The 23,338-nt window shown below is 60.0% G+C and overlaps 2 protein-coding genes across 7 annotated transcripts; both read left to right on the top strand.

Annotated features, from left to right (window-relative positions):
• Positions 1-1,098: 1,098 nt before the first annotated feature.
• PPP1R1B (protein phosphatase 1 regulatory inhibitor subunit 1B) lies at positions 1,099-5,809 on the top strand. Of its 4 annotated transcripts, none has more exons than XM_052700109.1 (8): positions 1,099-2,285; positions 3,027-3,087; positions 3,503-3,531; positions 4,109-4,184; positions 4,437-4,565; positions 4,785-4,850; positions 5,258-5,398; positions 5,471-5,809. In XM_052700109.1, exons 1-8 carry the CDS (start codon positions 2,205-2,207, stop codon positions 5,548-5,550), a joined length of 663 nt encoding a protein of 220 aa, XP_052556069.1. In that variant the 5' UTR covers positions 1,099-2,204; the 3' UTR covers positions 5,551-5,809. The 4 variants fall into 4 exon arrangements, with proteins under 4 accessions (XP_052556069.1, XP_052556071.1, XP_052556067.1 ...); XM_052700111.1 differs by having other exon boundaries at positions 1,100-2,285; positions 3,509-3,531; XM_052700107.1 differs by having other exon boundaries at positions 1,105-2,285; positions 4,782-4,850.
• A 222-nt stretch (positions 5,810-6,031) lies between these two features.
• Positions 6,032-22,752, top strand: STARD3 (StAR related lipid transfer domain containing 3). 3 transcript variants are annotated; one of them, XM_052700094.1, is made up of 15 exons: positions 6,032-6,140; positions 9,291-9,570; positions 12,169-12,246; positions 12,519-12,596; positions 12,687-12,740; positions 12,844-12,961; positions 14,032-14,130; positions 14,778-14,833; positions 15,483-15,575; positions 16,780-16,842; positions 17,813-17,908; positions 18,371-18,450; positions 18,771-18,875; positions 20,111-20,204; positions 21,959-22,752. In XM_052700094.1, exons 2-15 carry the CDS (start codon positions 9,355-9,357, stop codon positions 22,061-22,063), a joined length of 1,335 nt encoding a protein of 444 aa, XP_052556054.1. In that variant the 5' UTR covers positions 6,032-6,140; positions 9,291-9,354; the 3' UTR covers positions 22,064-22,752. The 3 variants fall into 3 exon arrangements, with proteins under 3 accessions (XP_052556054.1, XP_052556051.1, XP_052556053.1); XM_052700091.1 differs by having other exon boundaries at positions 6,048-6,162; XM_052700093.1 differs by lacking the exon at positions 6,032-6,140 and having other exon boundaries at positions 6,438-9,570.
• The last annotated feature ends 586 nt before the right edge of the window (positions 22,753-23,338 follow it).

Genomic DNA, 23,338 nt, shown 5'->3' with positions numbered 1-23,338 from the left:
GATGGGGGGCACGAGGAGCACGGAGGCACCCACTGACCCCCCCCCAAACCCCGCCCCATCCTTGGCCCCGCCCACACCGCTGCCCAGCCCCCTCCCACCCTGCACTCACCTTTCGGACCCGAGTCCCGCCATCCTCCTGTGCACCTCCCACGTGCGCGGCCCCTCCATGCTCCATCCTCACGCTGACCTGTCCCCACGATTCCCCGTCCCCAGGATGCTACGTCCCCACCGTGTTCCAGCCCTACGCATCCCCATCCCCACAACACCGCACCCCTCCCGCATCCTGTCCCTGCAGCGCCCCATTCCCCCATAGGATCCCACCACCACCCCGCATCCCCACAGCTCCCCATCCCCGCAGTGCCCGTCCCTGTGGCCGCGCTGTCCCCATAGTGGCACCGAAGCTCCCATTCCTCCCAGTGCTGGCAGGTGGGGGGTGAGCGCTGCCTCCCGCACCCTGCTGCTATTTTTACTTTCTCTGCAGGAGGATTTGCTGCTGCACGGAGCTGCAGCCCCCACGGCACGGCACGGCACGGCACGGCACGGCACGGCACGGCTCCGGAGCAGCCCAAGGAGCTGCAGGGCTCAGCCAACACTGACACCACAAAGAACAGGTCCACACCATTGCCATTTTCCAGTGTGGCTGTACGTAGAAGCATGCAATGGGGCAGTGGCTGCAGCTCCACGTTCCAACCCCATCGCCGTGACCCGGTACCCATCCCAGCTGTGCCCCCAGCGACAGAATGGGAGCAGGTGGGGGCCGCTCCCAGAGCTGTTATTGGGGCTGTGGGTGCTCGCAGTGCTGCAGAGCGGGGAGGGGACCCGGCCACCCCCTCACACTGCGCCTTCGTGCGCGGGAGGAGAGGGAACGGCAGCGGGAAGGAGCCCGGGAACCTGTTGCCATAACAACCACGGGTCCCACACTGGGGAGCAGGATGGGGACAGGGAGGATGCTCAGGGTTTGGCACAGGGTGGCCAAGGGATCCCGGCTTCATCCCCCCCCGCAGTGCAGCACCCCCCCGGGGCTGTGCCCGTGTCGGCAGCTCTTGCACCGGGCCGCACGTGTTGCGCATGGGGCCGCGCTGTGCCGCGCAGTGCCGGGCTGCTGTTCCATGGCCCCGTGCCACAGGGGTAAATATGTTGCTGGAGCCACAGCTCCTGGCCCGCAGCCACTCGTGGCCGTTGGAACACCGGGAGATAAGAAGGCAGAGCCCGGCACCCCCCCTTCCTTGCTTCGGTTTCCTCCACGCACTCGGCACCGCCCGGCCCTTCTGTCCCGTGTGTGACATCCAGCCGGCACCGGCCGTTTCCACACGGGGCTGGGAGCGCAGCGCGGCTCGTGTAGCATCGTGCAAGGAGGACGGGAAGGGCGGGGACACGGCTGGGGGCTGGAGCCGAGCCAGGGGTGGGTGCGTCCCCGAGCCCGTGTCCCGACCAAAGTCACCTGGATTTTATGAGCGGTGGAACCGCAGATAAGCGGCTTTGGAGTCTTCTGTTCTTCCAGGAGAGGAGTTTGGGTTTGGGGGAATTTTCCATGGAGAAAACCACAGCGATCCAGAGCTGTGATCCTGTGACAGCACCGTGTTCTGGTTCTGCGACATCCCTGGTCCACGGCTTGTGGTGGTGGGGACCCTCAGCACGCAGGCAATGGGACATTTCAGGATGCTGTGTCCTCATGCGCCCACGGGATCCACCCCCACAGATATCCCCTATGGGGCTGACCCTGTCCCCCAGGCAGACCCTGTCCCGTAGTAGGAGTCCCCGTGCCATGGGGCAGCCCCCAAAGCTGCGCCCCACAGTGTTCCTCCCAGCCAGGCTGCCCACTCTGCCCTCCAGTTTGCAGAGAAACTGAAGCTCCAGGCGCTCGGATGCCCACAGCCACACACAGCCCTGTCCCGTTCCACGCAGCCACTGCGGTCGCCCCCCCTCCCCCCCTGTGGGGAACGGGTTAAGGGGCCCGGCAGGTTCGAGCCCCCCTCCCTGGCTCCCCGAGGGCTCATTATCCATGGCCTCAGCCCCCCTGCCCGGGGGATGAATAATGCAGCGCGCTGGTAGGAGCCGTGTCCTCCCTCCCTCTCCTTCCTCCTCCTCCTCCTCCTCCTCGCGGCTCTGCCTTCCCCACCTCCCGCCGCTCAGTCCTCACCGTGCTCAGCCCGGGCGCTGCCGAACTCCGTGTGGCACCGGGCAGCAGCGCAGACCCTGCAGCCATGGACCCCAAGGACCGCAAAAAGATCCAGTTCTCGGTGCCGGCACCCCCCAGCCAGCTGGACCCCCGTGCCGTGGAGATGGTGAGCACAGGGTGACAGCGGGGTCACAGAGGGGTCCCCAGCATGGCACCGTGTTCCTGCTGACCCCGGGTAGTGAGGGATCGTGGGGTGCGGGTGGTGAGAGTGCCAGTGGTGTCCCATGGGTGCCCCGAGGTGGAGGAGAGCTGTGCAGGGGACAGGACGGGGACAGCGTGGGACGGGAGGGAAGGGATGGGACAGGGAGAGAGGGACGAGGAGGACTGGGGGGATAGAATGAGGGATGGAGGAGACCAGAGGGAGGGGATGGGGGTACAGAGAGGAAGGGACAGGGTAGGGGATGGGACAGGGAGACACGGGGACAGGACAAAGTGCTCCGAGGTCCTGTGCCAGCAGCGGATTTGTGCAGGAGTTACGTGTGGGGAGAGGGCAGGACAGGAGTGGGACAGAAGGGAACGGCTGGGACAGAGCAGGCAGGAATGGACAAGAACAGGATGGGACAAGACAAGGGACTGTGCAGGCTGTGCCCAGCTGAGGGAACACCCCCAGGACTTGGCTCCTGTGCACCCTGGACCCACGGCTGTGTGGGGCTGGGGGCTGGGAGGGGCTGGGAGAGGTAGAGGACAGCACGGGGACCCTGAGATGGGGACACGGCCCCTCCGTGGGGCACTGCACCTGTCCCCAGCCCTGTCCTACTGAGCACCCCATGGAATGGGGACATGATGGGGCTCAGGCCTGGGGCACTGGGTTGGGGACAGGGGACTGAGTGACATTGCTGTGCCTCAGATCCGCCGGCGGAGGCCCACGCCTGCCATGCTGTTCCAGCTCTCCGAGCACTCATCCCCAGGTGAGCCAGGACACGGACTGGTACCAGGTTGGGGACGGGAGGGGACATCGGGTGGCCCTGAGGGTAGAGGCAGCTGCTCCAGGGATGGGAGGTGTGGGCTGCGATGGGACAAAGCAGCTGGAATGTGACAGGGTGCCACAGGTGGGGTGTCAGGAATGGGACGTGGGGGTGGAGGTGGGATGGGTGTCTGTGCATGGGATGTTGTGGCAGGAATGGGACACGATGGCAGGGATGGGACCTCAGCGGCAAGGATGGGATGTGGTGCCACATCTGCTATGGGATGTCAGGGATGAGACACGGTGACGGGGGGGAGGGGGGCGGCTGGGGGTCACACACGGGATGGGGGGACAGGGACAGGGCAGGGGCTGCAGCTCCAGCACCCGTCCTACCCACCCATTCTCTCCTGGCGCTGCGGATGTAGAGGACGAGTCCCTGCCCTACCAGGTGAGTGGGTTCCGTGCACCTCTGTCCCTACAACAGCCCCCAGCCCACCCCTGAGCCCCCCCGGCACAGGCCCCCCCCCCCCCCCCCCCCATAGCACAGTCACCACAGCGTTATCGTGGTGCTGCAGCCCTGCCCCGTCCCAGTGCTTATCGCTTCCCTGCCTTCTGCTGGCCCTGGGGACGAACACACAGCGCCGCTGGGATGGGGAGATGAGAACGGGGACTGGGGTCAGGCTGTGGAGCTCAGGTCCTCACCACTGACCCCCCGTCTCCAGTGCACTGTTCCCATCACAGGGACGCTACATTGGGGGTCTCCGTTACAGAGGTCTCCCTATGGGGGCTCAACATCAAGTCCCAGTTGCAGGGTGTCCTTAAAGGGTCCCAATCTCAGGGGTCTCATCCCACAGTCCCCATTGTGGGACCCTCACCAAAGTGCCACAGTCCCGGGGGGCTCCTCCCTAGATCCCCACAGTAAGATCCCCATCGTGACACCTCGTCCTTGTGGGGTCACTGGTGTCCCCGATGTGGGAGTGGCCGTGTCCCTGTCCCCAATGCTGTCTGGTTGCTCTGTCCTGCAGCGAGCCTCCGGCGAGGGCTGCCTGCTGAAACCAAAGAGGACCAACCCGTGTGCCTACACACCACCCTCGCTCAAAGGTACCGTCCCCAAAAGCCAGGTCCTCCCCAGGGGACTTTTTGGGCAGCTCCCGGAGCTGGCTGAGCCCCCAAGCTGCTGTTATCTGGATGGGGAAACGGAGGGAAGGAGGGCATGTGGGGCGGGTGCAGAGCAGTGGGCTGGGGGACCTGGGCACGCCACACCCCCGTGCCTCTCCCAGTGCTTCCCAGTGCTTCCCAGTGCTTCCCAGTGCTCCCGGTGCCAGAGCGGGGGCTGATGCCAGTGCCCCACAGCGGTGCAGCGCATCGTGCAGTCCCACCTGGAGAGCGGCCTGGCTGGAGGGGACAGCTCTGATGGAGAGCCCGATGACGGGGACCCTGAGCTGACCCGCACCTGCGACCCAGACAGCGCCCTCGAGCCTGGTAAGAGGGATGGTGACATGGGGACAAAGGCTGCAGCAGCCTGGGGGACGTCAGGACGTGGGACTGAGTGCTGGCAGCTGCCCTGGGGGGACAGGGCTGCGGTGTCCCCTGCCATGTCCTGGAGCCATGCTGATGCCAGCCAGTTCCTCTGGCCGTGTTGTCTCTGGGGGGGGGAGGCATGCCTCCTCTGCCCCGGCTCATCTCTGCCCTTCTAAGAAGCCCTGGGGAGCCAGGCCAGAGCTGAGCGGAGCGTCTTCCCTGCCACCAAGGCACACAAGAGGAAAGGTAATGGGGACAGCACAGGGAGGGGAACAGAGGGGTTGGGAACACTGTGGAGACTGCAGTGGGAATGGGCCAGGGATGGTTCCACTCTGTTTGTTACACTGCATGGATGGGGACTCTGAGGATGGGGATACTGCTGGGATGGGGCCAGGGAAATTGCAAGGTTGGGGACATTGTGGTGATGGGATCCCTCTGAGGACGAGGTGATGGATGGGGCCACCTCAGGAACCCCGTGGGCAGAATGACACTGGAGATGGAGACTTGGTGGGAATGGAGACAGGGATGGGGCCACCATGGGGATGGGGACACTGTGGGGATTCAGGACTGCTGCCATTCCCATGACCCTGATGCAGGCAGCACAGTGGCCGCCCCATCCCATGGTTGGCCGCTGTCTCTCCCTCATCCCCCAGGGGGGCAGAAGGTGTCCTTTGCGGGAGGCATCGCTGAGCGCAGCGAGGACCTGAAGGCGCTGACGGTGTCCGACATCCCCGAAGACCCCGAGGACCCCGAGGGGGGCGAAGGCGACGAGGAGGAGCCGGAGGACGGCAGCGGTACGGGGTGCGGGGGATCCCTGCTCCCTTAGATGGCAGCGGGACCCCCGCCTGACCCCGTCGTCACCGCAGAGCACAGCGAGGAGCGGCGGCACGTGGGCCTGGCAGGCACGGAGCGCCGCCGTTCCCCAGTCCCGCTGGGCACCAGCTAGCCGGACCGCAGCCCGGCCGGGACCCCCACGGCCTGCCCCGCATCACCGCAGCTTCGCTCGCCGCCCCCGGCCCCGCTCGGAGCCTGCGCTTCGCGCGTGCCCCCGCATGGCTCCCGGCCCGGTTGGCGGGACCGCGGCCCCACACCGCTTCCACACCGTGGGGGCCGGCGGTGAGGCTGGGGTCCCAAGGCCGGGGCCCGCCCCGTGCCCCCTGCATGCAGCAACGCCCGAGCTGCGCCCCAATAAACGGCTGTACAGAGCGGTGTGCCCGTGCTCCGGGGGCAGCGGGGAGCTGAGGGACGGCTGAGGGCGGGAACCGTGAGGCAGCGCCGCGATGGGCTCTGCGCGCTCCCCGCGCACACAGCGGGATGGAGCCGCTCAGCCCCGCAGAGCCGCTCCCCGTGCCGCTTCTCCTGCCGGCTCCGCTCCGCTCCGCTCCCCACGCCCCCGCCGTCCACCATGACCGGCGCCGGCGCAGCTCGGAGTTTTACTTCCGGGGTCAGAGGTGGTGGCGGGGCCGGAAGTGGCTTGCGCTGGGGGAGTACTTCCGGCGAGGCCTGGAAGCGGTGGCGGCTGTCGGCTGTCGGCTGGTACCGGGCGGTCCGGGGCGAGGTTGGTATCAGGAGCTCGGCGGAGCGGAGCCGTCTTGGGAGCGGGTTCGGGGCCGGAGTAGAGCGCCGGGGCCTTTGCTGCGGGGCGGCTGCTGGGCTCCCGTTCCTGGGTCTCCGGGGCCGCCTGGCCGTGCCTTGCCTCCGCGGTGCTGCGCAGCGCCGCCTCCCGAGGCGGCAGCGGGGCCGTCCCGGTGGGTGCTGCTGCTGCCCCACGGCGTTTTGCTGCCGGGCCCCCCGAGGCCTTCACCGACATCCCGGGGCCACCCCAGGCCCCCGTACCGGCTGCGGGCTGGCCGTGGCGGTGCGGTGGGAGCTCAGCTCCTGTCCCACGGGATCCCCGTAGCGCCGGGCCGGGATTGGGGGAGCTCTGCTCACAAGGCGGTGATTTGAGAGCTTGGGGCTGTGGGGCCACAATCTGCCTATGCTGCCCCTCAGGAAGCAGCCGTGGTACCGGTAACTGCCTGGCGCCGTGTCCTGTGGTGCCTGGGCTGGGCAGCAGTTGCTGCCCCTTGTCACATGCTGCCACTCGGCAGCTCCTGAGGTCACTCGCTGGACCCATGGAGAAATTTTATTTCTGCTCTTTGTGCGAAACCTGTGGGCTTTCTCATTTCTGCATTGTGATCCTGAGCCTCTGATGGGCCTTACTGAAACCAGAGGCTAATTGCACAGCGATCACGCCGGCCCCCAGGCTCTACATGAGGAAAGCTGCCAGCTTGGGGGTGGGATCTTGAGCTGCTCTTGAGAACCGGAGCTCTCCTTGATATTCCTTATGTAGGCTGCACTGAGCTTGTGTGTGCAGAGGAGGGGAGGCCCTGGGGCTGGTGCAGCTGGCAGGGGGATGCAGACCATGTGAGGTCTTACGGTGCTTTGAGAGCCCTGTTCACAAACAGAGCAGCTGAGCTGGGGCAGCAGGGGATGGCTGACCGGGTGAGGGACAGCACAGGGAGTGTGGGCAGCTCACAGAAGGGCACTTGTTGTCAGTGCATCTCTTCCCTTTGGGCACTCAGACACGTGTCAGCAGCTGGTGAAACACCTGCAGCTGATGGCTTTAAAGCAGCCCTCCCGCACTTTCCAGGTACCTCATCTTCAGTGCAGAGTTTGGTGCAAAGGCTGTCACTATCAAAAGAGGTGACATGAGAATTAGCTGTTGAAGTCGTCATGTGAGCTGAGAAAGGCACATTAATAGGAAGTTGGGGGCGCGGGAGGAAAGGAGAAGCGGTGTCACAAGATGGAAAGGCTTCTTACTGTAAGACATGTCATTAGCATGCAAACGTGTGCTAATGAGAAGCTTGTGATTTGAATCTAAAAGGCAGGAATGGAAGAGGGAGAGGCTGCGGGCTGTGAGGGGGCTGCTGCAGCCTTTCCAGGGATAGGTCCCATGTTGCTTTTGGCTTTTTCTCCAGGAAAGGAACATGACTGTGTCTCCAGAGCTTTTGGAACCCCAGCAGGTCCCCAGTGCAGTGTTGCTGCTGTGCATCGTGGCACTGAACGCTCAGTAATTCATCTGGCACCTGGGAAGAGGCACATTTAGCACGCTCAGAGCAGCCTCTGCTCACTGTCCTTCCTGCCCTGTGGTGGAACAGCCCCATCTGAGCAGGAAATATTCTGGTGTTTTCAGTGTTTCTGTACCGCAGCGCCTCTGTTTTACTCTGAAGGTAAAACCCTTCTCACCATTTCCTGCCCAGATCTCTGTGCTGGCTTCAGGACAGGCGTCAGCTCTCACCTGGAAGGCTGGGGCTGAATAAGCGATGGCTTTAGGCCGAGGAGAGCCAGGGATGTCCCTGCCACCGTGGGGAGCGGGGCTGAGCATCTCCCAGGCTGAGCCTAAAGCGCTCTGAAGTTGCCGGGGCTGCTTAAGTGCAAAGTGCTGTTTGAGTGGAGAGCGGTGACGCTCTGCCACAGAGAAGGCGGCAGGCAGGCGATCTATTATTTAGCACTCACAGATGTCTGGAACTTTTCTCAGTTTGAGATGGGCCTCTGGCTCGTGGCAGCGAGGGGCCGCTCTGGCCGTGGTTGATCTGAAGTGACAAATCCTCGGCTCCTTCTGCAGGGCCGCAGGGAGCGGCTGGTGGGGACCTGACAGCCCCGGCTCCCTCCCTCCTTCCTTCTCTCCCTCCCCAAGGGCTGCAGCTCAGGAGCTGCTTGCACTCCCAGGGTTGTGGTTGCAGCAGTGTGGGGCAGCTCCTGTTGTCCCAGCGTGTGGTGCTGCCCCTTCCTGTGGTTCTGGGCACGCTCCTGGGGCTTTTTCCCTCGGGCAGCTCTGACTGCAGCCTCCTGGTTTTGAGTGAGACTTGCTGTAATAAAATGGGTCTGACTCTGGGTTCCAGAGGAAGCAGAGGTGCTGGGGCAGCAGCTAATCCAGTAAAATGCAGTTGTTTGGAGACCAAAAATCTCTGAACGTGAGTGTTTTGGAGAGCACGAGTTTGTCCTGGTGCAGTAGCCGTGGATCACAGTGGGGTGAAAATCTGGGGACGGCGGCCCCCTGCTTTGGCACCTTTCTCCCTGTTTGTCTCAGGCGTGTGCTCAGCTTCGTTCGCACAGCAGCCTCCTTGTGCTCTGCTGACGGAAGGGAAACGCTTTCACACAATGGCTGGCACGGCTGCCTGAAAACAGGCGTCAGCCTCAGCACCCCGACCCGCTCACGTGGTGGCCACGCACCCAGCACTGCCAGGACCAGCGCCGATGGTGGCTGATCCCTGCCATAAAGCTGAGCCGTGGGGCTGTTGGTGGCCGGTTTCTGCCTCCCTGAAGTGGGCAGAAGGGATGGGGGTCCCTGTGCTGGTGCAGGGGGTGGGATGCAAGCCCTGAGTGAGCTCTGATGTGCTTTGTGCTGACCTAAAAGGCTGCGTGTCACGGTTCAGCCTGGTTTCTGTGACATGATGTGAGATAGCAGTGGAAAACTGTGAGACCATGACATGGTGTTAGCCTTTTCCAGTAGGAACGGTGTAAAACAGACAGCATCCAGCTGAGCTGCTAACAGGGTTGTGTGCCTGGAGGAAAGGCATCATGTGCACGTTTCCTTTCTGTGCCTGCCTGCAGCTGACAGCACTGCTGAGAACAGGAGGGTGACACCCCGGGCGTAAGGCTGTGGCATTGCTCCCCCAGGCTTCCCGTGTTGTCTCTCCATAGGTGATGTTGTGGCTCTGCAGATGTGGCCCTGACTGACGTAGGCCCCAAGTTGCTTGGGCCAAGGATGAGCAAGCCGACAGACCTGCAGCACGACCTGGAACGGAGCCTCCCAGCCATCGCGTCCATCAGCACCTCGCTTTCCCAGAGCCAGGGCTTCTCCCCGTACTGCTACTTCTCTCCAGAGAAGAGGAAAGCCATCTCGGATGTGAGGAGGACCTTCTGTCTCTTTGTCACCTTCGATCTGCTCTTCATCTCTTTGTTGTGGATAATCGAACTGAATGTAAGTTGGGAAAAACAAAGGTGTGGAGTCTTTCCCTTCTCAAGTCGTGCTTTTGTAAACTCGGCTTCCTCTGCGCTAATTGCTGCGTTTCAGAAGTCTCAGGCCAAGTCTTTGTTTGCTCTTCCCAGCGTTCTCTGATTTGCAGTGGCTGAGCAATCAGTGTGCAGTCAGTGCTAGCTGAAGTCCAGTTCATTTCCTGTGAGCGGCCCCGCTGCGGCTGCCCGGGGTCATTAACGCCACGCACGCAGTGCTGGGTGTTGTGGTGTAATGAGATCTGTGGCTGTGGGATTGGGAGGGGGAGCCGTCGGCCCAATTTCTCTCCTGCCCTCTTAAAGAGAAGCTGCTCTCTGCCTGTGCCAAGCAGCTGCCAGCTCTGCTGAGTGCCCTGTTCTGGAAGCCTCGGAGGGGAGCGCAGACCTTCCTCGCGCCGCCCAGCTGGCACAGGGCACAGACAAAAAGGGCTTTGAGCTTTGGACCCGGAGCGCTGCTGCGAATCTCTGCTGCTGTGAACCGAGGTGCAGCTCTGCCACAAAGGAGCCGGAGGTTTCGGTCTCCTCTGCAGAGGCTTCGTGCCAGCACAGGGCGCTGCGTTTGCTTTCTGTCAACTGTTGCAACCAATGAGGAAATCTCGTTTATTTACTTCAATCTCGTCAGGTCAAAGTTGTTCCCTGGGCTACGTTTATTTATTTTTTTCCCCCTCCACCGGTCCCAACTCGTTTGGCCGCGTGGGGAATGGGTTTCAGGTTACAGGTACTCCATGTCCTCGCACAGAACAGCCTGATTGGAAAGGCAAGATGATCAGATAGACCCCGCTGCTTCTGCAGGCCGCCCTCCGGTGTCTGGCCTTTGTTTATCAGCGCTGGATCCTGCGCTCACTTAGCAGCTCTTATCTCTGCCCAGCTTATCTCCCGCAGTGTCTGCACGTAACGGATTGCCTCGGCCAGCAGCTCCGTCACCCCGCTCTGCCAAGAGGCTGCAGTGACCCCCACAGCCTCGTGGCAGCACGGCAGCTCTGGGGCAGCATTCCTGTGATGCCGATGGTGCCCTGGACCCCGGCCTCCTGCTCCTTCCTTGGTTCTCTCCAGAGAGAGCTTTTCTGCAAATCCCAACCTGCAGCCCTGGGGAAATGCTCTGGCAGCGCGGTCGTCAGGGTAATTCTGAGCGTAGGTCGTGCAGGTAGCCATTAATGAGTGACTAACTGGTGATATTTAGGCCCCGAGCTGAGATGCTGCATATTTAAGGCTATTAGGACGACTTATTTGCCTAGTTATGAAGAGCAATGAGTTTATATCGTGACTAATGCTTTTTTTATCAAATGGTTTCCTTTGCTGCGAGATAAGCTGAGCAAATTGGCCCTCGTTAAATGTCTGTCTCCTGCAAACTGTCATTCTGCAAGCTTGCTGCTCTCGGAGACAAAGAGGTGCCTCAGTCGGCTCTTCTCATATTTAAACTGAAACATCTCCCAAAAACTGTAATTCAAAGCCTCACTGAGTTCAGTTCCCCCTCTAACGTCTCTTAGCAGAGCAGTGCTGTTGGAAGAGGCTCTGTGGGTCCCTTTCAGTTCAGGGTTTGCTTGGTGGCTGCTCGTTGAAGCTGGTGCGAGCCCTGCAGCCTCAAATCTAAAGCAGCAGTGCACAACTGCTCACCCCCTCCCCTCCCTGACTGTTAAGCAGCAGCCCTGACCTAGAGGGCCCACTTCCCAATGGCTGCCTCGTCTGTCCTTGGGCTGGCTGACGAGAGGGTGCCAGGGCACCAGCCTGCCAAGAACTGGCCTGAGATCCACCAACTTGTTTCTCACAGATCATCAAACAGCTGTCAGCATATACCGGCTTCCAGGCCAGCTGGGCTGTGTTCAAACCAATAGCCTAAAGGTGAAGCATTTGTTCCAGTTACCTGAGCCATCCACTTCCTCATAAACAGCGATTCCAAGCTCCTGAGAACAGGATTTATGGTGTCAAAAGCATCGAGGCTGTCAAGCCCCACGTTTTTTAGGGGTGAGATAAGAGAGCTCTTAAAGATTTTTCCACGCCCTCTTACAATCCTGCAGAACCCTGCTTTTGCCTCTTCAGGCTTTCCTTGTGTCTCTACGTGTTTCTGGCCTTCGGACCCCTCTCCTGCTGTGCACCAAGACAGATCTTTTGAGTGTCCAGAAGGGCTTCCTGGGGCTTTTCACCTGCCCCGTGTTTCCTCCTGTGCAGCTGAAGTCTGTCCCTGGAATCTCCTGATGAAGGGATGGGCACAAAGGGGGAGGTGCTGTCCTGTAGGCTGCAGGAGACAGAGGGCTTCAGGGTGGTGATGTGCTGCCATGGGATACGCTGAGCCAAACAGCAGCTTTTCCATGTGAGGAAGCCCCACGCAGAATGCTTAATGTACTGGTGTGCTGCTGCAGCCCTGGCTGCCTTCAGTGTGAAGCAGAAATGTGCTGCTGCATCTTCCCGTGGTCCTGCGCCAGCAGAGGATCCTGCAGTGTGCATTTGTATGCTTAATGCATGACCTGACCCAGCAGCAGCCTCTGGACACCGCTTGGCCGGGTTCTTTCTGTCATTAGTTTCTTATCAGTGCACTCAATGGCTTTCTCATTTCCTGTCTCCTCTTCAGACCAAGGATGGCATTCAGAAGAACTTGAAGAATGAAATCTTCGATTACAATTTCAAGACCTCTTTCTTTGACATATTTGTGAGTATCCCAGCCTGCTGCCAGTGGGGCAATAGAGCAATAGCTCGGAGCTCAGCCTGGCTGTGGGGCTGCTGGGGAGGGCGGCTGGGGGTCTCCCACATCCCTGCTGCTCCTGGCCCAGCACTCGGGCAGCTCGCAGCCCCCCCTGCCGCACTGCTGACCCCTCCTGGCTCTGTAGGTGATGAGGTCAAGGGGGGGGGGGGCTGCGTCCTCCCAGCACCTGGCAGGGGGACAAGGACACCATCCATATCAATGGCTTTTTGTTTTGAAAGGTCTTGGCTTTCTTCCGATTTTTTGTGTTGCTGCTGGCCTACGCGGTTGTGAGGCTGCGCCACTGGTGGGTCATAGCGGTAAGAAGGGCCGTTGTCGTTTTCCTGTTTTCACTTTGAGCCTCTGCCTGGAGTTTGCCGAGATCTGAGATACGTGATTTTATTTTCCAGGTCACCACGTTGATATCCAGTGCCTTCCTGATTGTGAAGGTCATCCTCTCCGAGGTTGGTTCCCGTGGGCTCACAGGGGATTGCTTTGTGATTGCTGCTCGCTGCTGTTTGCCATTCTCTGTGAACTCCCTGTGACTTTTGCTTTTTCCCCACACAGCTTCTCACCAAAGGGGCGTTTGGCTACTTGCTTCCCATCGTCTCGTTTGTCATTGCTTGGTTAGAGACTTGGTTCCTGGATTTTAAAGTCCTCACTCAGGAAGCAGAAGAGGAACGATGTAAGTATTCTGCCACCAGGCCTGGCCTTTCTGCTGCTTTGGCAGCACCTTGGCAGAGATGACATTTATGGAGAAGTGATCTCCAGGCTGGCTGCGACGGGAAGTGGCTGATTCAATTCTGTTACAGTCTATGAGTCCCTTCAAGGGAAGAATATACCAGATTATGAAAAGCATCTTTTAATTGAGAAGAGAAAAACGTGCCAAATTCTCCAGTGTCTGGATACCGAAGCCAGACGTGTTGGAAACGGAGCTCACCTCCACATCAGTGAAAATGTTTTGGAACAGTGGGACAAATGCCAGGCGGGTGGTGGGACTCTCCAGGTTGTGAGATCTGTCTTCAGATCTGGGCTGGAGACCTTTGGAGAGGAACGATGCAAAGATCTGCTACGCGGGTTGCTGCGTGTGAGATTTCACAGTCTGTAGTCAGCGAGGTCAGGTTAAACTGGGACTGAATCTCTGTGACCTAATGCTTCATGAATGACTGCGTGTGGCAGGCACCTGTCCCTTCCAAGGGTCCTTCTAGGGACTGGCTGCTCGCTCTGCGTCACGCAGCTGTAATGTAAAGCAGTGCTGTTACAGCACGAGGGCTGAGTCCTTCTCCCAGGCTTCTCTGACGAAAGAGAGCTGGGAAGTGGCACATAAACTGAGAAGTATTTGTCAAGTGAGGCCGGATGAGAAATGCACTGAATGACTGGAAAGCACCAGAGGATGTTTGGGTCTTGCAAGAAGGCTTTAAGATGAAAAATGATCAAGTGTTTAATGCCTCTATTGGATTAGGCTCGGGTTCCAAATTGCTTCCAGGGGAAGCTCTTATTTAATTAGATGCTTAATCGCCTTTGGATTTGACAGGCAAAAGAGCCCATTGATCTCCGTGCAGATAAAATGTCTCCAACAAAAGATGAGGCAATAGGAGCTGAAAAGCTTGTGGGCTGGCTGGTGTCAGTGCGGGCAGAGCAGCTGTGTCTGGCAGAAAGTGGCTGGGAGGCTGGAGAGAGGAGGGCTGGACGGGAGGACGGGGCCTCAGCCCCCTTGTTTAGGACTTTGCATGTGAAACCTGCTCTGCTTTGCAGGGTACCTGGCAGCCCAGGCTGCAGCTGCCCGGGGGCCCCTGCTGTACCCTGGAGCCCTTTCTGATGGGCAGTTCTACTCCCCGCCGGAGTCCTTTGCAGGTAACATCCTCTGCTCCCATCCCACGTTCCTCTGGGAGCTCCTTGCCCCTGTTGCTGCCCTCTGTCTGAGCTGTGTCTCGTTAGCCCAGCTCTTGGCAGAGGCAGAGGCAGCAAGGCCTCCAAAAACGGGTGTTGCAGAACCTCTCCTTGCCCCACGCTGGTGCCCCGCTGCCGTGGTGCCGTGGAGGAGCAGGATCATGCTCAGCCTGGCTTTGGCTCGGTGGGAAACGAGAGCATTTTGTGGTCTTGGGGTTAAATGCTCTTAAGCTGCAATTAAAGTGCTTGTGGTTAAACGCTGCCCTCACTACGAAGGCATGGGGGTGAATCGCTGAGAGCAGGTGAGGGTCGGAGCTGGCAGAGTGCTGCTGCCTTGTGCTGGCTGTGGCACCATCCCTGCTCAGCAGCCAGCAGGCATCAGCCAGAGCAGTTGTCCCAGTGTTGCTGACACCCGGGGCAACGCTCAGTGCCCACAGCCTGGCTGGGAGCAGAGCAGCACCTGGCAGCAATCTCTGTGCTGGGGGAGACAGGATCTGGGCTGTGCTGGGCTCACACCCCCTGCTAGCAGCGTTGGATCCGTCGCAAGGTCAGGGGGAGGTGTACAAATGGGCTCTTTGTTACCTGTGCTTTAATTGTGTGTTGCACCCAAGGGTCGGACAACGAGTCGGATGAGGAAGGTCCGGGAAGGAAGGCGTTGACAGCTCAGGTAAACAGAGACAGGCAGTGCTGTCCCTCGTGTGGAGGCCCTTTGCCTGGGGATGTTTGCTGAAGTGCCCTGCCTGCCCTGGGAGCGCTGGCATCGCGGCTGCAGCACCAGGGGTTCTCAGTGGCACAGCACCAGCCAGCTTTCCTCTGCAGCTTCCCCCACGGACGTGGCTCCGGCTCTGCCTCTCCCCCCTTCCCTGATCCTGTATCACGTGCCACAAGGGCTCAGCCTTGACCATCCTTGCTGAATTCTAGCGAGCGGGGCGGTGCTTCACCTCCCTGAAGTCTGGCTGGGCACAGGCTTCTCTGTGCTGCTTTCCAAGTGGTTCTGCTGCTGTTCAGCTCCGGTTTTGGCACTTTCACAGAAGGAAGCTCTGTGCACCTCGCAGCCCTTTGCCTGCTGGAAACCCTTGCTCTAAGGCAAGAGAGTTGCTGGTGGGCGCAGCTGGTGTGTGGATGCAAGCCAGGGCAGGAAGCGTGACTTCAGGCTCCAAAATGAGGCCTCTGTGCCCTGAATTTAAGAGATTGGTGCTGTGTGGTGATGGGAGGTAGCCCACCTCCCTCTGCCAGCCCTGGGAGCAGGGCAGCAAACCTTGCACACGTGGGGCTTTCTGCAAACCCTTCTAATGAAATGTTCCCTTCTCTCCTAGGAGAAAGAATACATCCGACAGGGCAAAGAAGCTATGGAAGTTGTGGACCAAATCCTCGCCCAGGAGGAGAACTGGAAGTTTGAGAAAAACAATGCAAGTGTCCCCCACAGCCCAGTGCTGGGCAGCGCTGGCAAAGAGCACGGATGGCTTAGCAAAAACTGGAGGGCAAACGAGGCTTTTGAAACCTCCTTGCAACATGAAAAATTAACAAGCGTTACAATTACCTGATTGAATTAGGAATCCATTCCAGCTCAGTTAAATGTAAAATCCCCCCTTATTTAATTAGACGTTTAATTGCCTTCCCGTTTGATGGGAGAGAGCCCACGGCTCCTCCCTCTCAATGGCAGGAGGGTGGGGGGGGGACAGCTCACCTCTGGGGGGGTGAGGGCTGCAGAGCATCGTGCTTTTAGGGGCACAGCAGGTCTGGGGTGGCTCTGGCTGCTTGAGCTGCAGCCAGTTGTGGAGCAGGAGAATGTGGGGCACAGCCCAGAGCTGTGTGCAATCCCCCTCCTCAGGACAGGGGCGTTGTGGACAGAGGGATGTGTATCAGCAGCTCACATGTGTTTTTCCTCAAGCTACAGCAGGGTTTTCTGGGGTAGCTGAGGCTCCTTTCTGTCTCTGTAGAGTGGTGTGAAAGTGCCTTTGTCCCCCCCGAAATCAACCTTGTTTTCTACTTGTGGGCTTGCAATGCAGTTGAGGTGAGAGTCCTGCAAACTGCACTCTCATCTGGTGTTTAAAATTCCCCTGTCAAGTGATCCATTGTTTGATGCCAAACTAGCTGGGCAGATTGTTTTCTTTATCCAAAGGGGGATGGATTTAAATAGACTAATCAGAGTTTAACACAGGGCTAATGATGAAAGGTTATCATCTGTCCATCCCTAACCCCTCCAGGGAGTCTCTTCTCAGATGTAGGTAACAACAGCAGTGCTGGCAAACTGACCCCTCTCTCATACAGTGGTGTTGGTAGCTTGCTACAAAGAGAATTTGACCTTGAAACTGAGTTTGCAAGCTGGCACGGGTTGGATTCTTTTCCTGTCTCATCACTGCTGCTTCTCTGGATGTTGTTTTGTTTATGGAAATTTGTGCATGGGCATCTGAAATGGGCTCAGTGCCGTTCTGTGCTGGGGCTGCCTGGCGTGGGGGAGCAGGAGCAGTTTGGGGCCAAGAATGGCCCTAGGAAATGGTCCTGGAGCAGGCGAGCTCCTGCGGGGCCCAGAGACCATCAGGCTTCACCTTAGGTAGAAGCAGTTCTTGTTGCTTTGCCAGCATAAATGAAACCGTCTTGTTTCTTGCGCAGGACTTCGGTGATGTTGTTTACACTTTTGAAATACCTTTCCATGGCAAGACCTTTATTTTAAAGGTAAGAGCCTTCCTGTTTTGCTTCCTCAGCCTGTGTGATACATACGGAAATCGCTGCTCTGCTTGGAGCCACGGCTCGGCTTTCACGCTCTGTCCTGGCCCTGGCAGCACAGGTCAGCCTGCAGAGCACTCTTTGCTTGAGGCAGATGAACTGCTCTGCACGCTGTAGGGAATCTCTCCAGGAAAACCCCTTGGCTGGCAGACAAACTCCCCGGCAAATATGCTGGGCCCCAGTCTTTGCTGGTGGAAGTGGGAGCAGGTGACTGCAAGACTCGCTTCCAACCCCAGCATCTAGGACTAATCTGACCAAGGAGGCTAATTGCAACTAATTGCCAGCAAGACCAGGGCTGAGCGTGCGTCTGCTGCTGCCTGGCATTGAGGAGAGCTGCTCGGAAGCGCGGCGCCCTCGCTGGAGCAGCTTGGCTGCAAACCATGCTTTAATGAAGCATCGGTGCTGCGGTGGCTTTTCTTTGTTCCAGTGCATATGCTGCCTCGCTGGCAGAGCTGCTGGAGGAGCAGTTCTGTGTTGGTGAGGATGGTCCCGCTCTGCTGCGTTAACCGTTTGCTTCCGAAGGTCCCCAGTCCCACGGGGACGTGGAGAAATGAATGTTAGCTGTGCTGGAGTTGTGGGAATCTTTCTGGTGGCTTTCCAAAGCAATTGCACGTGCAGCAGAGTTGCTGAGAAGGCAGGATGAGGGCAGAGGGGCCTGAGATCGCTCTGTGTGGCCGTGGTGCAGGTGGATGCTCGTCCCCCCTCCCAGCAGGCAGCAGCTCAGTGACTGCTGATCCCAGTTCTGATCCCCACGCCTGCCCTTCTCTTTGGCAGCAGGAAGCAACGTTGGCTGTGCGGCCTCACCGCTGTCCTCCTGCTTCCTCCCAGTTGTTCTTTCTGATCTGCTCTGCGCTCTTTAGGAAAAAGAATCACCCCAAAGCGGAGCGAGGGACCGGCTGACTGCTCTGTCTGTCCTCAGGCTTTCCTGCAGTGCTCTGCTGAAACGGTTTACCAGGAGGTTATTCTGCAGCCCGAGAAGATGATCCTGTGGAACAGAACGGTGGCAGCTTGCCAGGTGAGCGTGCCGGACAAAGATGGCTTAATCACAGGAGCTCCTTGAAGCGGAGAGCTGCAGCTTCCCAGCCCAGCGCCGGCTGTCAGCGGTGCCCAGGCCCTACTGGAGCTGAGCTGGATCAGAATCACCGAGGCGTTAAATCTCCACCGCTCAGCCGTACGATCCGAATGCTCTGCGGCGGCCAGCTGCTGGCTGTGCCCATCCAAAAGCCCACGAGGTGGGCAGGGAGCTGGGCCCAGTGCCTGAGCCAAGCCTGCTTCTGCTCGGCGCCGTTTGGCGCTGCCGGCGTGGCGGGGATCCGACGGGGACGCCTGCACTCCCCCCAGGAAGGAGGGGCAGCCCTGGGCCGGCAGACAAACCTGTCTGCTCATCTCCTGCCCCCAGATCAGCTGCTGGGGCTGCAGTGCCCAGCTGTTGGCAGCTGTAGGCGCAGGCTGAAGAGTTTCCTTTCCTTTCTCCCAGATCCTGCAGCGGGTTGAGGACAACACGATCGTTTCGTATGACGTAGCAGCCGGGGCTGCAGGCGGTGTCGTTTCCCCCAGGTCAGTTTCTTTCACTGAGCCTCTGAACACCTGTAAAACACAGAGAGAAGCTCCTGAGCTCAGTGAGAGCCAGCAGGGCTGGGTGACGACCCCAAGGCAGGGAGTCCCTCGAGTCCCTTACAGGCGCTCTGGCAGGACTCTCAGAGCTCAGGATCTGTCCCGGTCGCTCCCTCTGTCTCCCTGCTAACCGTGCTGCCTGTGTTTTGGCCATATGTTGACACAGCCCTGCCACAGCCTTTCCCAGCAGCCCCAGGCACGTGATCTGCTCCTTCCAAGTCTCACGCACATCTCAAAGCTGCCGTTGCCCTTTCTTTGCTCAGGGACTTTGTGAACGTGCGGCGGATCGAGAGGAGAAGGGACAGGTACATTTCCTCAGGGATGTCGACCACGCACAGCCTGAAGCCTCCACTCTCCAAGTACGTCAGGTAAGAGGCAGGTTCTGTTACTTATTTATTTATTTTTAGCTGCTATCTGACACGTGCCTTGCTTAAGCATAGGGCAGAGAGCCACTGAAATGAGAACCCTGCTGTCTTCCTGGCACCGTTTGCAGGAAGCTGATCTATTTGTGGAACCAAACCTTGCTTCCCTTGTTCTTCTCCCTTTGTTAAGGAAACGCTCTGTGCTGCTCGGGCGTTTCCCAGCCCCGCTCTGGGGAGCGGAGGTGCCGACAGTCACAGCCCAAACCCCAACCCCTTCTGCATCCTGTTTGTGTAGCAGCCAATTCCCAAACAGGGCCAGCTGCCGTTTCGGAGGGGCAGGGAGCAGCTGCCCACGTCTTTCTGTGAGCCTCTCGGATGCCTTTTGCTTCTCGTAAGCCACTTGCTTACTGACTCTAAAGCCTGCAGGCACCGAGGGACGTTCCTGGGGGTGCAGTGAGCTGTGCTGGGGTGGAACAGCTTCCAGAGCACCAGGGGGGTCCCGGCCTCTCCCTTTCCACAGGGCTGGTTTCACACAGCTGCTGATGGATCTCAGCAGGGCTGGTCTCATCACACGAGGTTCCTTGTTACTGCCTGTGCTGCTGCCTGGGGCCCAGCTGTGCCGCTTCGCGCGCTGACTTTGTTTTTCCTAATAATCTGGTTAAAGTAATTGACATTTTAACTCGGAGACGTTATAGCAGCCTCAGTCTATTTAAGAGCTGGGGACTTCGGGGCCTAGAAAAAAAAAATAAAAAAAATCTGTTAACAAATGTATGCAGCAAAAATAGTGCATGTTCCTGAGCAGGGAAGGGAAATCTGTATTTGGGCTGCGTGTGCGAGCGCAGCTCTCGTCTCTGAGGCGCTCAGATGGTGCAGGAAGGCTGCAGAGACGCGGCGGTGCGCTGAGCTCGGCCTGACCGTGGGGCCTCCCTGGGTGCTTCCCACTTGTTTGCAACCAATTCTGCAGTGCTGTGTCTCTGCAGCCTCCCAAAGCAAAGCAGTGCCAGCGTCGGCCAAGCCGGGGGTCTGGAGGCAGCCCCAGCACTGCTGCTGTGGAAAACTGCTGGGCAGATTGGGTTTGTGCCCATAGGCGGCCAGGTTCCTTCCTGGATGCTCTGAGCATCTGCTGGTGCCCCGCTGGGCTGCTATCAGGTGAGGGGCTGTGGCTGCAGGAGCCAACGTGGGCTTTGGGGGGTGGCTCCACAGCTTTCCCAGATTGATTTGGTGCTGTTGTTTCCCCGAAGGGGTGAGAATGGACCTGGAGGATTCGTCGTTTTGAAGTGCCCCAGCAACCCCCGGGTCTGCACTTTTATCTGGATTCTAAACACGGACCTGAAGGTAAAGCACTGATGTGTGAGCGTCGTGGCCGTGTCCCAACCCCAGCAGAGCTCATCACTGTGCTTCTAGAGCTCTGCCTACAGCAGGACGGGGCTGAGGATCTGCCCTGTGCTTCCACCTGGGCAGTGCAGGGGCTGCTGTCCTGCTGTGAGCCTCCCCTGGGCACGGCTCTGAGCTGCTCTTGGAGGCTGCAGTAGTGGGGCCTGAGTTTTGCAGACAGGACCTGATCACCACCTGAAAATCTCCCTCTTTCCCCCTGAAGTTTCCCCGCTGTAGATCTGGGAAACCCTTCCTTACCTGACAGATCTTGGTTACGGGGCTTCACCTCTGTGCGGGGACTGGGAAGAGGTGATTTCATCCCACCTTAGTTGGACAGGGAAGCGTTGCCTGGCTGCGTGCTGCTCCCAGGAACCTACAGCAGGGATGAATCATTTGCTCCCAGACACCTCGGCACAAACGCAGACCCCCGCGGAGCTGCGGCCGCACGCGGAGAGCAGCGCTTCAGCCCCGCGCCGTGACCCAAATCCGGAGCTATTTGTGGAGCTGCACGCAGAGTCCTTGCTGGTGGCCGGGACAAAGGCAGCAGGCAGGGAGCCGGGGGGGAGAAGGGGGGCGCTGCCCTGTTTTCTTCCTGCGCCGAGGTTGGTGTGGAAACGGCGCTGCAGCAGCGAGCACAAAGGCTCCATTCATCGGCGCGGCGCGGCCCCCTCCCCTCCCACAGCCCTCCCCTCCCACGGAGCAGCTCGGCTCGTTCAGCATTGGGCTCTGGAAAGGCTGCGTGCAAGCGGATCCTCTTGGCGGCTCCTTGGCTGGGACGTGGCACGGCTGCGCCCGGCCCGCTGCCCCTGGCTCTGCTCGGCACGGGGTCGGTGCTGGAGCTGCTTCTCCTTCGTGCAAATCTCTCCTCCTTCCCTCTGTAGTGAGGCTGGGCTGGAGGGAAATCGGCTCCATCTTGCACAACTGAGCTGGGAAAGGGGAGGTCCCCGCTCTGTGCTTCCCAGGACGCCGAGTGCTCTCCTGCTGCTGCTGGAAGAAATGCCAGAGCAGCCGAGCTATTAATAATGCTTCCACCATCTTCCTGAAGGGCTCTGCTGCTGCTCCCAGCCCTGCTCGGTGCTGCCTTGGTATTTCCTTTGGCCCTGACGGCGTATTTATAGCTCGTGGCTCATCCCTTCCTCCAGCGAAGGGCAAGGGTTGCACACGTGTGTGTGTGTGTGTGTGTGTGTTTGTGTCTGTGCTGGCACTTTGCCCCCTGCTCAGCTTGGAGAGCTGCCCAAAATGGCCCCCGCTCCTCAGCTGGGTGCTGTCCCAGCCCCAAAGGGCGGAGGGGAAAGCCTGCTTTGGGGAAAAGCCCCGCAGTGGGGGCTGAGGGAGCCCTTCCCCACATCCACGGGGCTTTTCCTGTGCCCTGGGCAGGGGGACGTGGCCCCTTCCTCCTTCTCTGCACCTCAGCATCTGCCCCCTTCCCAGCCCGCTGCTGCTGCCTTCCCCCGCAGAGCCTGGGCTGATTTTCTTAGCAGATAATGGAGCGCGGGCCGAGGCGGCGCGGGTTGAGTCGTGCAGGGCTTTTTAGGGAAATCAAAACGTGCTTCAGTTCCTCCCCCAGATCCCAGAACTCCCTGAGAGCAGCAGCTCCCCGCTGCGGTGTGCAGCCCCAGCCCCACACCTGGGGGTCCTGCAGGGCCTTTCCACTTCCTCTGGGTTGCTGCGCTGCCGCCCTCACTCGTGTTCTGTTTCCTCTGCTCTCCTCGCAGGGTCGCCTGCCCCGGTACCTCATCCACCAGAGCCTGGCAGCCACCATGTTTGAGTTTGCCTTCCACCTGCGGCAGCGGGTCGGGGAGCTCTGCAGCAAGCCCTGAGCGCCGTGCTCTGCCCTGCTGGACTGGATGTGGGCAGGCAGGAGGGGCTGCTCCTCTCCTTCCCCACCCAACCGGAGCCCTGGAGCTGCCGTGTGGTGTGTGCCAAACCCCTGTCCTGCTCTGCCCTGCAGCTGGGATCTGCCCTGTGCTTGGTCTCCCCCCCACAATGAGTCTGGGGGCTCGTTGGCACCCCCAGGCTGCTGTGCCGAGGGTGAGGGATTCGGAGGAGGAAGCCAGGCAGGGTGAGCACGCAGTTCTGTCCCCTGTCAGCTGCCACTCGCACACAGGGACAAAGCACAGCTCCTGCGTGGCTCGTGGGCACCTTCCCCTGCGTGGGGGGCTGCCGTGGGGACCCTGCATCCTGTGGGATGCTCCTGAGCTCAGCGTGCAGCCCTGCAGGCTGTGGGATCAGAGCCTTCCTCCTTCCCCAGGGGCTGCGGGGGCGAGCGCAGCTTGGTGCTGCCTGCACTGCTGCCACGTTCTGCTCTGTCACGGGAAGCAGCGTGGAGCTGCCCCTGCGTGGGTGCCCACAACGGCAGCCCTGGGGGGGGGTGAGCGCCTGTGGAACCCCCCAGGGGAGGACCTGGGGTCTCTGCCCCTCTATCAGTGCCTGTCCTGGTGCTTCTGTTGGTACTTGGGGGCACCTCCGGCTGGCATCTGTCAAAATAAAGAGCCTTGCACTATTTGCAGCCCGCTGCTTTCCTCGTGCCCTTTGTAACTCGATCGAATAAAAGCGGGAGGAGCCTGGGGGGGGGCAGGCAAAGGAATGCGCCCGGGGCTCCTGCAGGCCCACTGGCCACGGGGGTCACCATCCCCTGCCCTGCTGGGCCACGCAGCATCCTTCCATCCCCCGCACGGGGTCTGGCTGCGTGTCCCAAAGGCCTCCAGTTGTGCCCAAGAGTCCCAGTGGCACCTCGGTTCCACGGAAGGGGCTGCAGAGCAGCGCCCCCCCAGCCCGTCCCCAGGGCCCGGCATCTGAGCCGTGCCCGCTGGCACCCTGCAAGTGCCTATCTGTCCACAGCCCCCATCTGTTGGCCCTACAAATAGCCCAGCGGGGGGGGGCCCTCAGCCAGCACCTCACTGCCAGCTCGCATGGCACAGCACAGCCTGGGGGGGGGGGGGGGGGGGGGAACACACCAGGATGGGACCCCGGTGGTCCTCCAGGGGTAGCGCTGGGTTTGGCGTGGAGCTGCGCCGGGTGGCGCAGACACCGTGCTGGTGACAGTCAGCCACAGAGCCTTTGTCACCTCTTGGGTCCATCGAGTTCCCGGGGGG

Source organism: Tympanuchus pallidicinctus, unplaced genomic scaffold, assembly GCF_026119805.1.
Source record: "Tympanuchus pallidicinctus isolate F22 unplaced genomic scaffold, pur_lepc_1.0 scaffold39, whole genome shotgun sequence".
NCBI classification, from domain to species: Eukaryota; Metazoa; Chordata; class Aves; order Galliformes; family Phasianidae; genus Tympanuchus; species Tympanuchus pallidicinctus.
The sequence above is the reverse complement of the archived record's forward strand: the minus strand, read 5'-3'. Positions and strand labels throughout refer to the sequence as shown.

Excerpts from the sequence above, each read along its gene's own strand:
- PPP1R1B (XM_052700107.1), top strand. The coding sequence starts at position 2,205 with ATGGACCCCAAGGACCGCAAAAAGATCCAGTTCTCGGTGCCGGCACCC. Across the intron at positions 3,532-4,108 it reads ACGAGTCCCTGCCCTACCAG|CGAGCCTCCGGCGAGGGCTG; the intron begins GTGAGTGGGTTC and ends TCTGTCCTGCAG. Across the intron at positions 4,851-5,257 it reads CAAGGCACACAAGAGGAAAG|GGGGGCAGAAGGTGTCCTTT; the intron begins GTAATGGGGACA and ends CTCATCCCCCAG.
- STARD3 (XM_052700094.1), top strand. The coding sequence starts at position 9,355 with ATGAGCAAGCCGACAGACCTGCAGCACGACCTGGAACGGAGCCTCCCA. Across the intron at positions 12,741-12,843 it reads TGAAGGTCATCCTCTCCGAG|CTTCTCACCAAAGGGGCGTT; the intron begins GTTGGTTCCCGT and ends TTCCCCACACAG. Across the intron at positions 15,576-16,779 it reads GGAAGTTTGAGAAAAACAAT|GACTTCGGTGATGTTGTTTA; the intron begins GCAAGTGTCCCC and ends TTTCTTGCGCAG.